Raw genomic sequence first — 16,489 nt, 5'->3', positions numbered from 1 at the left:
AAGCACTTTTGGTGCTACAAAAGGAACCAAAAATTGACATAATAATCTGATAAGAAATCCAAATAGATATGATGACGTTTTATTAGATTAGCTGCAAACAGCTATGAAAGATATAAAATTAATATAAGTTCCACTTTATTTTCAGTAGGAACATATGGAGGAATTAACTCGTTTTTCAACATTAATTCGTCTCATAGCCCAAAAAGATTTACACTAATAACTCTCCAAAAATCCAAATATTACTTATTATTAATTATTTATTAGTGAGAGAAACATTATTTTCCAAGATTCAAATAGTTATTGAATAAAAAAATATATTTTCTGCGACAAAGTGTTGGGCTGATAAAATTAAAAAGTATGTCAGTTTGTGAACAAAACTAACGTATCTAATGATGTCATAAATACAAATCTGATGTTGGATAATTCTTTGCTTCTTTCTTGTTTTTTATTTTACCTAGGGGCAGCACTTATGATTTACAATTTTATTCTGTATATTTTTACAGCTCTATTTCTAACTTTTACTTGTATATATGTAAAATCAACTATTTACAAAAGTAAAGTATTTTAGTATCAATCATAAGAATTTTATTTATTTAAGAAATCAGTATATTTGTGCAATTTTTCATACTATTTTCTCACTTTACAAACTCATTAAAAAAGGTTATACGTTTGATAATATACGTTCAAGATTTACCTTTTCTTAATCTAAATTATTAATCACAAAGTTCATTTCCTAAATTTGATTTTCGAATATTAAATCATTTGCTTTTGTATTTTTCCCCCCGATCTAAAAAGTTAGTAAATATGTTATTTGAAAAAATTATTTTTAAAGTTCTTATTGAAGTAGTACTTCTAAAATTTATCTTGAGTGTATAGTTAACACATGATATAAGCATATAATGAGATTTTAAAAATAATAAAAGTTAATTAGAAGTGACTTAGGTATCCACAAAACTAAAAATGAAGGAGAAAATCAAGACCACGTGATCAATATATGTACAAGCTAATGTTTTAATATACTTTTTTTTAAATTCACTATGAATGCGTAACATTCTATGCAGCCTCTATTATCCTAAAGTTTTAGCTGAATTAACAAGATACAATCTGGAACTTGGGAAGTACAAGTTGAAAACGACACATGTAAAAGTTACAAAAAGTGTTATAATGACGTCTGTGATGTCATAAAAAGTGCCATCTTGGTTGAAAAAAAGATTCTACAAAGGCCATAAATCTACTAAAGATAAACAGCTACGTTTTGCTAATTTGTTTTCAAGTAAAAAAATAGAATATATGTTCAATAATAATAATAGAGTCTATTATAATTATTCAAGAGTTAAAATATATCGAATAATATTTTTTCCCAATATATAAATTATAATTATTGAAAAAATATATATGAATTCAAATACTTCTTTTCAATGTAAAACTAAAACCGAGGAAATAAGAAATGATCAAAATGGAATTGCGTCTTTTTTTTGTGTTTAGGTATTTTCCTAAACACAATATATACGTATTTTTCTTTTATATTACTTTTTTTATAAATGTAAAACAGAATCTTAACTCCTTTAACATACTTTTTTTGTTCTAAGTATACTCAGAATTTGGAGCTTTTAGGGTGAGAAAATGGATAACTATGATTGTTCAACGATAGTTTTAAGCGTATTTTGAACATTTGCCTTCCATTCATAACAGCTAAAATCTTAGTTTTTTAATTGTATGAGTCACTCCAACAGCCAAGAGGACAAAAAAATAAGGGAGAAAAATAAAGTTTAAATAACCTAAAATAGTTCTCTCTATAGATATAAAAAAGGAGTAGGAACTCTAAAAGGCAAACTGCATTCTGTATTATTTTGATTTTTTATAAAATTTTATTATTCCTTCTTAATTTTTAGAGTCAAACGACACATCTGTTGAAGTGAATAGATATTTAATATATGCACAATGTTTAGATGTTGTAGCTGAGTTATTAGAATGTTTAATTATATCATGCACAATAAAAAAACATTAACAAAATATACATTTTTTATTATCAAAGTGACTTTTTAATTCATTTTTGTGGGAAGTGTTTAAATGGGTTAAAAAGAGCTATTTAGAGATAAAGTAGCTAAATTATCCCTGCTTCTTTATTTTTTCTTTTACTAGTTATTATTTAAGGATCTTAAATTCTCAAAAAATTAATAGTTTTTGTTTTTGTATTACAAGTAATGTCAGTAGTACTTTAGGTATTCATTTTTATATCTTTAGTTTTAATGATTTTTACTCATAATTTCAACCAAAGGATATTTAGCAACAGTAAATATAAACATAAATATGCTGTTCCATGGTGATGTTTTACGATGAAACGGATTTGACTAAAATTTGCTATGTGGTAATAATACATCATAAACTAAAGCAATGATAGTGAAGTATTATTACCACATAAAAAAGCTATCAGTTAGCTTAACTTAACATATATTATATTTTTTAAACCATGGCATAAGTTTTTGCTCTAAAAATTTTTAAGGTGGTCCTTATTTTATTTTTAAATAATAATAGTTTAATTTACACTATAAAAATCATCAATTCATTTATTTAGAAAATAAAAAGTTTTAATCGAATATACCATATTATATGAAAAAATATTTTTTTTAATTTTTGTTAAGGTAACTAATAGTTTTGTAGTGATGTATCATATTTTCCTATCATTGTTTCGGTTTATTCAATACTACAAATAAAATATTTATCAAAAATGGTAATTTCATTCATATGTAAGACCTTAAAGCTTAGATTTGAATAGAGTTACATATTCAAAACTTAATTTCTGAGCTGATCTACTGTCAAAAATACTTTATGGTAAATTTGAATTTAATCTGTGTACACAAGAAAATTTCTCATGGAATGACGGATATTTAAATAATGGATATTTTTTTAACAAATATGAAGATACAGTATTTGATATTCACTAACATATTTCTTATTGCAAAACTTTCTAGATTGTTCATAGGTGTAATATGAATAATTAATCAAAGTAATAGTTTTTGATATTCTTAAGTACCTAGATAAATCCGTGTATCATTTTCAAGAGTAAAACATAGTACATGAGAGGGTAAAAACCAGTTGTTACATATATGGTTTTTTAAAATAACCTTTAAGTATACATATAGGTTCCATTGGTTTTCTTATTTTGACCCATACAAGTCGTCAAAGTATTTTGTTCCAATAAATATAAATAAAATGTAATATATTTTAATTATAAACATTTTTTCTACATTTTTTTAAATTTATATATTATATCAAAAAGAAAATTATAGATATTTGTGGGACTTTTTGGATTATCCTTAATTTCGATTTGGTATTGATAATAAAAGTTTATTAGGATAATAAATTAATCTTGCTAGATACTATAAAAGGATATCAATTTCAATATAGACATAACATATTTTTAAGGCTTTAATAATTTTTATCTATTTATATACATACATTGTACGTATGTGGAGAGATATTGATTTGTAAATATTTTAGTAAGCACATTAGATAATAACTTATTCTTTATTAATTGCAATCATTTTAATAGAAACTTTATATTTTATATTTCAGCTATATCGGATGTAATAAAAGAATTTATATACTTCTAAAATGATTGCTACAAAGTTTACATCGTATTTTTCTTGAAAACTTCCGGAATATTAATTGAACAGTAGACATGAAGCAGATATTTTGTTCCAAAAAAAATAGTCAGACCAAAGTTTTCTGAAGCACAAACAAAAGATACCCCTGATTCTCCATGTGGGAATTACTCGTGTAGAAGAAACTAGAAAGCTATATCTAAAGGAGAATACAAGCTAATAAAGACAAAAATAGACACCCTGTCTCTGGCAGAAAGCCTAACTTGGGGGTCTAAAGGGATTACTATACAATTGATTTGGCTTGAAACTGGACTTTGCCTGATCTGGACCGATTTACAAGAAGATTTTAAAAGAAAAAATCATCCAATGGGTACGCGAAGCTATACCTAAGGGAAACTATGTCTTACAGCAGAATGGTGCACCAGATCACACCTTAAAAGTAATCATGAGGATTCTGGAGGACATAGTACCATTAAAAAAAATTTAAGTGGCCCCCTTATCCCTTAGATATACACCATCTTGGTTATGACTTTGTTCTAAAATATAGAAGAAATCCTGTAGAAATCGAAACCCAAATATTAATGCTGTCAAGGGTTACCCTCATTGAGCAATAAGCCGTTCATTATATTCGAAACTTACATGTAGGATATCTGCAAGGTTATAATTAAGAAATTATAGACTTTTTGTCCATCTAATGGGGGTTATATAGAGTAAATAATATTTTTTTGTCCTGTTTTTAAAATATATTAAAGTAAAAATTATCAATTCAAATGTTTGTTATTCTTGATAAAGTAAAACTGTGTACGTTTTGCATTACACCTGCTATTGTAAGTGCATGAAAGCAAAAGGACACGAAGTTAAACATCATTAATATAATCCAAAAGCATTAGATTTGTAATATATGTACCTCTCAATTTGAAGATATAGAATATAAATATCTAATAAACATATAAATAAATCCAAAGATCATTGACTCAATTTCAATTGAGTTTTCTGCTTTTATTGCTCTGCAATAATATAAATAAGATCCTTATATAATTTGAATTCCCTGATATCCCAAACAAACAATAAAATATAAATGGAGACGATTTTAAGCATATACAATACATATTTATTATATCCATTAGGTTTAATTTTATTTATTGTGTAAAGGATTCAAAAGTGTTGCAGAGATGTTCATATAAAAATTGGCTTTTCTGTTAAACTCAAGAAAATTGAATACATGTAACTACTCAATATATTAAATTAATGTGGTAATAAACCATTACATGCATGGGGAAATAAACATCTTAAAATGGTGATTAAATTGAATCGTTCTAAGTTTACAGCACTTCCCCCCCCCCCAAACTTTCAAGATTTTTTTAAAAAGTGTTTTTTTTAGATTTATTTATTTTCATATATATATTTACATCTCTACATACACATTGATTATTAAGTACTCGAAAAATAAAGAATATTTGAATAAATCACAGGAATCACGAAAATATCATATACTATTTGGGTAATATGATAAAGAACAGAATTAACTTTATGATTAGTTACTGTAAGCTTATGTTGTTTTCAAATGTTATCCTTGATGTATGAAAGATACAAAGAAAATGTATTTCGTTCATCAATTAATCCGTTTTTGGGCAATTTTTGAAGAGTGATCATTTCTCCTAAATTTTTTAATATATTACATATACAGGCCCCTCTGTCTAAAAAGCAATACCTGTTTGAATGACACACCTCTGTCTTATTTATGTTATTTCAATGTTTGACCCAAATTAGTTATTGTCAATTTTTGTGTTAGTAAACTCTAAACAAAAATGAGCAAATTTAACCAAAAAACAAAAGCGTCATAACCAAATTGAACAACGCAAGTCTGGAACTATCTGTGCAAGGAAAATAACCATAAGATATCTCTAAAGTGATAGGCAGTAAGAGCTCTACTGTGTACTGGGGGACCAAGAGAGCCACACTATAAGATTCCACATTTAGAATAAAGAGCCAAAAGATTTTTTTCAGGCAATTAAAGGCACCATTGAAGGCAAAAGAGGCAAAGTTAGCGTCAATGGTTTGGCTTGTGAATTTGAAAACAGCCAGACCACCAGCTTGGTGAAGCAAAACTTAAAGCTTAATACCAACAAGAGAGCTCTTCGTCAGGGTTTGTAGGCTTTGGATCGAGTATAGCATGTGATATGTTGTAAAATCCTCCTCAACAAGAATCAAAAGCAAGCTATTGGCCTCTCCACAGGCACGACTTTTCCCTTCTAGACTTTGGGGACGTTAAGAAGAAACTTTTGGCAGTCCAATACTCAAGAAAGGAACAACTAAAGGCCGTCATCATAACTGCTTGAGCCTATCTAGATCCGAGCTTTGTAAATAACTATTATGCAAAGTTCTGCACAAGGCTGAAACTGGTCATTGAGGAAAAAGGCGGCTATGTTGATTGCAAAATAAAAATAAGGTTTTAATATGTTCAGAAATGAGTTCTAAGGCTAATACCCTTGACCCATATCAATTTGTATAACCAAAATTAAATAAATAGCAGAACAGTTTGAATTACATTTTACTACAAATGTATGTGTGTGTATTTTCCCGGAAAAAATGCCAAAACCAATGGATGGATTTTGCTGAAATTCCTGTTTTTTTAAACAAGGGTTCTTATGACATTTTTTCGTCTTCAAGTCTATGGTAGCCTTTATTTTGCAATTTTTCTAGAAAACCAATTTTTGAAAAACAAACGACTATTTCATTTAAAACAATTCTTCATTTTTTCATTTACATGAAGCTGAAGAGTTCAGATTTAATTTTAATTTCTTAATGTTGCGGCAACGCCGGGCAAACCTACTCTATAATCTTTTTAAAAAAGTGTGCAAAGATACATAAAAACATGCAGCGAGAATAATCCTTAAAATTTGACGTTCTTTTATACTTGTTTAGAGTAGAAGAGTTCAGAATTATTTTTAATTTCTTAATGTACCAGGCAACGCTGGGCAAACTTACTCTATTATTTAATATAATTAAAACATTACTTCACCAAAAACTCGCCTTAATATGGCAATGTAACTAATACAAACAAGTATATTGTACTAAAACATATAAACAAAGCTAAAAGTGGAAGAACTCTGTTCATCACAATATAATTTAAAAAAATAAATACAAGTTAATCTTTATTTAGTATTTTTCTAAATTGAATTGTCAATTTGGCAAAATGAAATAATAGATTAATTACTGAACTAAAAAATACGTCATATTATTATAGATAGAGTGTATTTTTATCACCATGTATAAATTTAGTCTACTCTATACATATTTTATTACATTAGACATACGTTTAAGGTGATGAGATGGTTTAAAGTTGTGGGTTTCATAAAATTGAAATTGTTGCGTTTTATTCCTTGTTTTTATAGAAAACGTAGTAAATTATAGGCATATTTTATGGTCATTTCCATTAGATTTTGGGAGAGAGGACCAATTCAACAAACAAATGATAAATATACATATATTTACTGAATGATTTGGGAATTTATAATCGGCAAATTATTATATTTATGGCAATGCCATTTATTTATTCGGTCCATTCGAGTCCAGTCTTAGGACCAGTCCATGGGATCAGTTGATAAGACCTTTAGTCTTTTGGACTGTCAGTATTAGAACTGATAAAAATAAGAAGAAATACAGTTGAGTGACATCATCCAAGACAGATATGCAGGACTGAACTGGACCGGACTGACACAAAACTGAGCGGGACTGTAGTCTTTATTCCTAACAAAGGACAAAAACAACACTAATAATGGTTCACCTTAATTGGTGTATATAATAAATTATATTAAATATAACGAGACAAAATTAATTATCTCGATATACAAATTTACATTTATGTGTAAAATCAGCACATTTGAATCATAATTTATGGTTATTTCATCATTTGTGTTTCAAGGGAGACAAGTTGGTTAATTTTTTTTTTAAGAAACTCGATACATAACTGTTTATAAATTGGAAGTGAATATATGTAAACATTTTAAATTAAGTGAAGTATTTGGATATCAAATAATATATATATAATATGAAAAGATATTAAAGTTTTTAAATGTAGATTCTATGAGGCTTCTGAAAGAATATAAATAATTATGCTTTAGTTAAAATATCACTACATACCAAAATATAAAAACTTAAATACGAAAAAAATTATTAACAGGCGACCCAACGTTTTACTGCAAAAACATTAAATTCTAAACATTATTGAAGAAATACAAGAAACATTGCCAAAATATAAATTATAACATGAATGCTCTAAGATGAAAAAAAAGGTTACATTTTATTGAAACTATCAGGTTTTATCATGTAAAATCTTATCTTTTAATACTGTAATATATTATAAATATGTGGCCAGTCAATACCATTTAAATAAATTATTGCTATTAATTTTTTGGAAGTTGTAGTAAAAATGGATTATTACAATGAAATAATTATAAATTGATAGTTAGTTTTTTTAAAAACCACAATGGAGTTCTAAACTATAATTACCATTTCTGGATACAACAAATCATCATTCTAAATGCGAATACAAAGCCTATAGTTAACTAGAATATGTATATAAATATTTTTCTGTAACTATATGTGAATTAATTTAATTTATTTTATGATTAAATTTCTTTTGATTTTTTGAGTTAACACATCATATATGCAAAAGTAAGAAAAAACCACAAAAAATAATTCTCAGCTCTTTTTATCATACAAAATAATAATTCATATTATAAATTGTCATTCAATTCATAAAATATACATTTGTCAAAATTGACTATTTTTTTATCAGTGATGTTTATATGAATATAAATGATTATATTCATAAAATGATTTCAAAAGTATGTACTAACATAAAGATGGAACTAAACTTACCTCGTCTCTCCGGCTTTCCATTCACCCATTGGACACATCCAATGGTCAATAGAAATATCTTTAAAAAAAGATATAGTTTTTTCTTCTTCATGTTCTTTCTCATAACCTAATCAAAAAATATTTTGTATCATATTTTTTTTTAAATATTGGATCGGCAACACTTATTTTTTTATTTCCTATATATTTAGTGACGCAACCAAAGTGGTTTAGAGCAGAAATAAATGTTTTCGCCCATAAATTTTGCTCCATAATCATTAATACTTATGCATGAATGAATCCCGCTGTTTTTAAATATATATGTACAAAAATATGTAATCGCCATCAAGATATTAAAAAATCTGTTAAAGGGTAATTGCATTTATTTCATCCCATACATTTTTTGTTCCTCCATTGCAAATTTGTAATTTAAATAAAAGTGTCTTTGACATTTCTTTTTTTACATAAATATGTATGCAATATACATATATATGTATATTGTATAAAGAATGATCATTGTTGCAAAAAAAATTTGGTATATAATTAAGTTTTAATGTAAATGTATGTTTCGGACATTTTCCTTTCTTTTTTGCATCATATCTAAATGATTATTTTCTAATCATATAAGTATTTGTCTTTCTTTTATGCCATTTGTATAATTATTAGTATTTACCTCGTTGCTGCTTTCTTGTACTTTTTTATCTTTTATACAGGCTTTACTATATATATAGTTTAAACACGTAATGTTTTTAGAAAATAAAAATTATATCACTGATTAAATAAACAACTATTTCTTTTCGAAGGATCTGTCTGGTGTATTCACTTTCTAAGCTCATTCAAATAACTGAAGAAAGAAAAAAAATCCCTCGATGGTTCTTCTTCTAAACATATAGATATATATATATATATATGTAAAAAGAGAATCGCGCTTTTTGTAATATTCGTCGCTTTCTCCCTTTATTTCGATGGTTTTTCTACTACTTTCATACCATGAGCTATTATAACACCGGTATGCGCTTTTTTTTGTGAGTACGTGAAATTCTTATGTACATATGTTTACACAAATGTAAGAGTTTGCTCTGAGCTGATATTACCACTGGTACTACAACAGAAATGTAATTATTTTGGGTTTTAGCATAATGTTTTTGTTATGAGAGGACAAATTCCTTCTGAGTAGTTCATAGGGTTTACGTTTATTCCTAAATCTTTTCCATAATCAATTAAATGATTCATATGTATATGAAATAATTCATTTAATAATGAAAAAAATTAGTTTATCAAACAAATGATAGATGTACAGGGTACGACCTCTATTTAACAACCAACACGATTTTTTATAAATAAATTTTCTCGAATCATCTAATTTTATTAAAACCCAATGGTTAATGTTTGTTGAATAAAAAGAATTTATTATTCAATATAATCGCCCCGACATCGGAAACAGGAATAGATACTAATGACAGTCTCCTTTCGCAAATTCCAGAATTCCTCCGAATCCTATACATCAGTTAGGATTTTGTCTTGCAAGAGGATCTGTTGGTGTGTCGCTCAACTACGCCTCGCACAGAAAATTCCATGGGGTTGAGGTTCGGTGAGCGTTGAGGCCAAACACTGGTCCAACGAAGTAAAAAAAAAAGTCAAAATCAAGTCAACTTTCTCTTTGCATTGTGGGATCGAGCAGAGCCTTTACTGCACTTCTCTCCTGATTTTCCAGACAAAGTACATTTCCAGGTTATAGAAGTTAACAATCTCAACATTGTCATGTTTGGCGCAGACCGCAGATGGACACTCTGTTCCACGATTGTGGAATAAATACTTCGTCATTTTTTTTACTGACGCAAAACACTTTTGGCAAGTCACCAAAATAATTAAAAAAGTCGTGGCTGCGTATTCATAGCTATTAAAGGCACTCAAAGTTGGTTGATTAAAATACACAACAAACATTATCATAACTTGATATTATTTTAACATTAGCAGGGGTTCTCATCAGTTTGATGAAGAGAGTATTTAGCGGGCCACTCTAAAAATACATTGGCTCTATTTTAAATTTGGCGGTAAATAATGTAAACAAAATAATGATACATGATAAAAAACAATACAAGGACATTTTATAAGCCAATATCATTTTGGTTTTGAAGCAGCAGTAGATATTGACATTTTGATATAGTGTTGTTATTTCTGTTCATTGATGTTTATTGCTTAGTAAAGAAAGAGTACTACTATTAGGATAGTTTATTAAAAATATTAGATTTGGGAGCTAAAGAAAACTTTATTTGTTCTTTAATAGATTAGTAATTTATAAAAAATATTAATTTGTCAAGCTAAAAAAAATGAAAAAAATTTAATTGGAAAAGCTTAAGTTATCAAAACTACTTGTTTTCAAAACTGGCAATAAAGAATAAATAAACTATTAATTATTATAACTAATTAATAGTGTTACATTGAAGCTGTAGAAGATACTAATATTTATATTTATATGAGTAATAATGATGAGGTTTATTGAAGCATCATTGATGTTGGAATATTTTATTCTTCCCGTCATTTTCCTGTGAATTCTGAGCTATCTTTTTAAAGTCCCCATTCAGACCAGTTGCAGAAATCCTCATTATCTATGTGTTCATGAGTGAATTTATTATATATTTTTTTCACATTCATTTAAGAGAAAACGGAAGCCCACCCTTAATAAATATATAATCAAACCAGGGAACAATGTATTACATGTAAAATGGATAAAACTTGTTGGTGGATAAAGTCTAAAATAATTACTTAATACATTTAAGTAATGGCTAGCACTTGTTTTTACCTGGATATTTGTCATATATATATACTTATTGACGGGTTATTTTGAATTTTCCCGTTTTTGTATGAGTAATTATTTTCAAATGATAACTTTGCAAACAATGTTGTACATGGTTTTTTGTTGACATCATCTTCCTTTGCCTTGATAACAGAGCAAAAAATGCTTATGAAAACAAGTGTTTTTGTTTCCCGTTCTCTCGTACATCAGTAGGGGAAAGGGTAGCGATTGGTTTGTGGAGGGTGGAGATTAATACAAATTGATGACAACATAGCCACGTAATTTTTTGTTGTTATTGTGATTCCAAAAGTGTGGGCACTTACTCTTAGTCCTCCTTATTCCAGCACTTATGCTCACCACTCATAAGTAACATAAATGTATTATTTAGTTCCATTTATACATTGTTTATTCAGAACATCTGATGTACTTTTTAATTAAAGCTATTTAGCTACTATTTTTTCCCGGTGATTACAATATTGTATAAATACCTAAATATTTACTCTTTTCAGTAATGAATTTGAATAGAAAAAAGTTATTTTTTATATTGTAAGTACATTTGAAATCTATTCCTTTATTTCTTATATACTTTAAATTGTGTGATCATATTTTAATTGACCAACTTTTGAATTAAAAAAATGTTTCTGTTAATTTTTTCCATCATTAACAAAGTACAATTATTTAATACATTTTTTTTCAAGATTATAAATCATTATTAAGCATGTTATCGGTTTATATCATTATAATCCAATTTTATCATGCTAGGAAGATAATAAATTCATTGTTTTTAAAGTTAAAACTTTTAAAATTATTATTTGTGTAAAAAAAAAATACAATGTAAAAAATCAAATCTATATATTAACTTGAGGACAGGTAAGAAATATAATAAAGAAACTACATCAACTTTATAAAATATGTATAGACAACAAGAATAAAATCTCTTTATCATATTTCAGTTGAACATTTTTATCCATCCAGACTTTCATACATTTTAGTGGCATGCAAAAAAATTTTTACTCATATGTTTCTAGGTACTTTTACCAGCAACATTTTTGCCGCTAATTGTTTTTACGGATACATTTTCAGATTTTAGAGATTTTGCCACACTGACATTCTTCCACCCTCCCCTTTTATGTTTTTATATTATTGGTTCGAACTTTACCATTAGACTTAACTTTTGAAACATTACTTGCTTTCTATCTATGAAGGTTCTTGCATTTCTTCAAGTTCCAACTAAGATCATGACTATGAATAAGGTATCTTCTTATGAAATAGACTCATAACCCAAGATTGGTGGCTTCTTATTCCTTCGTCCATTACTATTTTAATCAATGTATGTTGAGTCTCTGGGCTCATTTTGGGGTATTTAAATACATGAGTCGTGCCGTTACAAGCCCCGTTAAAACTTTTATAATATAGGTATATATAATAAACGAACTTATCAGTAATCGTATTTAGGTATTGATAACTTTTGAGCCTACGACCTGCCCCCCCCCCTTCTATTGTTAAAATATAGCAAAATAGTGGCTTCAGAAAATAATATAAAATTTTCAAGAAAGTAGATTATTTTTAAATAAATAAATTATTATTAAATTCCTTTATTTACATATAACACATTTCTCACTTCACTTCAAATTTCAGATTAAACGTAAGAGTAGATAAATTATAAAAACGCATAAAAAACATTATTTGAAACCTCAATAACACTATTCAACACTTTCATTGGAAGTGTGTGTTCTTGATTACTTTTAACTTGAGAAAAGATAAAAATAGCCTCTCTGGTCAAAAAATGAGTTACTGTGGTGTACAAAGACCAACATTTTAAATACTATTCATAAACTTTGATAGCTTCATAAATATACAGAATTATTTTTTCAAGTAACAAATTATTAAATTAATCTTTTAAACTGTTATTTTTTTAATATGACAATATATGTATTCATTTATGTACCAAATATAATTTTATCATTCGGATCAAAAATGCACCAATTTATTAGACATACAGAACAAGAATCAATTTTCTGTCATTTTTTATTACAAAGCATTTTCTTAGATTAAGAAAATGATAGATATAATTAATTTAGTTCTTGTATCTGGAAATAGAAACCTATAAACTATATAATTGCTTATTTCGTTTTTTGTTTTTTTTGTATTTTCTAAGACGAAAAATAACGTTAAATAGTATAGATGTTTTAAACATATATATGTTTAAAAAATCCAATATAATTAGGTTAAAAATGTAATTTTCAAGTTTCTCCTGCAAAAAAAAAAAAAAAAAAGATCAAAAACCATCATTTCAATCAAAAGGTAAACAAGAGTTAAAATATTATTGACTAGTCTAATTAATTAGACAATTTCTTAACTAAATTCAAAAACTAATGGAGAAACATTCCCAAAAAGTTGAGCAGAAAGGTTAATGATAAATTCAAAAGGAGCAAAAATATAATAAAATAAGATATTACAAAGGATATTTCTGCCCCTTTGATAAATAAAAACCCCTGGGAAGTAACGAAAGCTCAAAGAAAAGAGGTTTATCCCAGGTATTACAACTACTTAGTGGTTTTCTGTAATCTTAGGACTTATTTCATATGTTCAAAGCAATAATATTTTCTATAATTAATCCTAGTTTGTCAATGACTACAGTTTAATATTACATGTCGTGATGTTACATCATTTTTTACACTTATATATTCATAAAAGCTATTTATATAACAATTTGATCAACTTTTATAGTTTAAGAGTTATAAATGGTACACGCATAGGTATATAGTCCATGAAGAGATGGATAGGCCTTTTTGAAGGAGTCACTTAAGGTAGCAAGCTTCCTTCTTATGTAGCATGCGAGTTGCTTAATTATTTTATGTAAATGAATAAAGCAAAGTTGCTGTTTTTTTTGTCGGGTAGAACTCATTTTTAGCAACAAGAGTCATATTAAAAAAGAAAGAATGCGGAGTACAAATAAAAATAATGATTATGACTTTGGATTAATTTTAGCAAGGAGTGTATGTAGACTCAACGCGTCATATTCAAAAAGTAAGTAATATTTATGGTTTTACATCTTAAACATTTTTTAGGGTCCGAGATTTGTTATTGTTGACAACCAAAACAGTGTTTTATTTTTATTTTCTTAAGCTATGGTCATTATTATTTATTTCTTGAGGAGAGAAAAGAATATCGTTGTATTGAGTAAGTGCGTGTGAGTGTGCTTATATAAAACTGGAAGTACCTCCAAGGATTTGAGAGGGAGGTATCTTCTTTATTAATAAAATAAATCTATATTATTAAAGCAAAGTTTGATAAGTAACTCTTGACATATATTAATGTATTATCTATAGCTTTAGTTGTAGGAGTATGATCATTATTTTTTAATTTCACGCCGAAAAGAATTATTGGCGTAATTATTTTGCCCTGGATCTTACAAGCTTAAATTAATAAATGATCTCATTATATGTAACTAAGAGCATTCTAAAAAAACATGTCTAATGGGGCTGAAAACTTCAACAGATTCTATATACATATGTTGTCCTGAAAAACATCATTCCTGTGGGTATTTAAAATTGAGCTGTGAATTTTCTTCAATCAGTTATTTGGGAAATTGATGACATTATCCTTTGCGTCCCATTTAATTCCTTGATTCATCTATCACAATTTGGCAAGGTAGTGTCTCCTTCCCAAATTATACACTGCCACACTACCTTGTGGATAATATAAACTTTTTTTTAGTTTTCTCTTGCCCCATATAATACATTATTTCGAAAAATATACATAAACCATTTTACTCGCAATCTGAGATATTTTTGTACATACATATATCTTCAAAAAATGCCAAAAACTAGTAGATCTTTCTTACTCTCCACATTTCTATAGAAAATATTCAAAAAGAAAGTCTTATCTCTAAATTCATTTCCTTCCTTTCATTGTTCCAATTCTATTTTCCATGTATTTTAATATGTAATGAATATCTTTTTATTTTTTGTTTTGCTCTCTGCTATTACCTTCTTCTTCGTATTCTTTTCCAAGGATAAAAAAGATAATGAATACGCTCATTGCAGAATTTTCAAAAAACAAAACAAACTCACACGTAAAGTTTTTTTATATGTACAGATCAATACATTTCGTTCTTATTATCTGTATGAGTTGTTGCATCGACATACAAGACGTGGCTAATATATTAAATTGAAATCGATATATCAGGGAAAATATCCAATATCTTGTTGATTGTATCGGTATTGGAGAAGTTTTAGTAATTTAGTAATTTTTAGCGTTTTGCTCCGCTATTTTATATGATGCTATTAAAAAAAGTAGCCAATACAAAAAAAAACCTGTTGTTTAATTTTTGTAACCAGGGAATGCTTAATACACAGAGCACTTACACTTAGATAGATGATTTATGACTTACCAGGTTGAAACTTGAAACATGGACAGTTGTATTATATTGATTTGAGAGGTTTTGTCTAAGGAAATTAGAACTGAATTTCGTATAACCACTTCAATCCCCTCGTCCAATATATTTGACATCTTTAAAACTTCTATAAATAGGAAATTTGGGACCAAGCAGGTGTGATAATCATTATGTCCCGTGTATAGAACGTGTTTAATTCGTGTTGCCAAAGGGAAATCCGATTAGTTGAATGTTATTTTTGTGACAGAATAAAGTATGGCTGCATCTTCTACTCGTTCTACTAAGAGTGAGTATTTGCCAATATTTTTTAATTTTTGCAATGTGGAATTGGCTTTTTTGTGGTTAGATTATTATATCGTTATATAGTCTATAGTATGTAATAATACTGTTGAATACAATTGGTAATAGGTTACGTCGTATAAGGACATTTCATATAAAAGCAATTTTGTTTCAACCAATTCGTATAAATTTATTAGGAAACGGGGCATAGACTTTATGAATTGTTATTTTGTATCCCAAATGTTGGTGGTGCTTTTTGGGTAACGCCGATACTTAAAAACAACTACAAGCCCCTCACAACGCGGCAATTGTACCTCGAATGTTGGGGGTGTTTTCGGGTACCACCAGATCTCGAAACAGGGTGCAACCCCCCAAGAGTGGGGGATTCTTAGTAGTGAGTTAAGTATCGGCAGTGGGTTGCATCCCATTTTGGACTTGGGGGTATCCGAAAAACCCCAATATTTAGTGTACAATTGAAGGGGGGTCTATATGTATATTAGTATACTTATATTCATAAAACCAATATGAGAACAATTCTTACAATTTTAC

At 27.7% G+C, this 16,489-nt stretch overlaps 1 protein-coding gene across 2 annotated transcripts in view; it reads right to left on the bottom strand.

Annotated features, from left to right (window-relative positions):
- LOC121121923 (putative receptor-type tyrosine-protein phosphatase mosPTP-1) overlaps positions 1-9,327 on the bottom strand; it is a 145,217-nt gene extending 135,890 nt beyond the window's left edge. For both annotated transcript variants that reach the window (XM_040716915.2, XM_040716916.2), the window contains exons 1-2: positions 9,139-9,327; positions 8,490-8,595 (exon numbers count right to left, since the gene is read on the bottom strand). In XM_040716915.2, coding sequence (XP_040572849.2) covers positions 8,490-8,592 — 103 coding nt within the window. In that variant the 5' untranslated portion in view covers positions 8,593-8,595; positions 9,139-9,327. The remainder of the gene's footprint in view (positions 1-8,489; positions 8,596-9,138) is intronic.
- Between the last annotated feature and the right edge of the window lie 7,162 nt (positions 9,328-16,489).

Source organism: Lepeophtheirus salmonis, chromosome 7 (genome assembly GCF_016086655.4).
Source record: "Lepeophtheirus salmonis chromosome 7, UVic_Lsal_1.4, whole genome shotgun sequence".
Lineage (NCBI taxonomy): Eukaryota > Metazoa > Arthropoda > Copepoda > Siphonostomatoida > Caligidae > Lepeophtheirus > Lepeophtheirus salmonis.
Note: the sequence above shows the minus strand (reverse complement) of the source record. Positions and strands in the feature narration are given on the sequence as shown.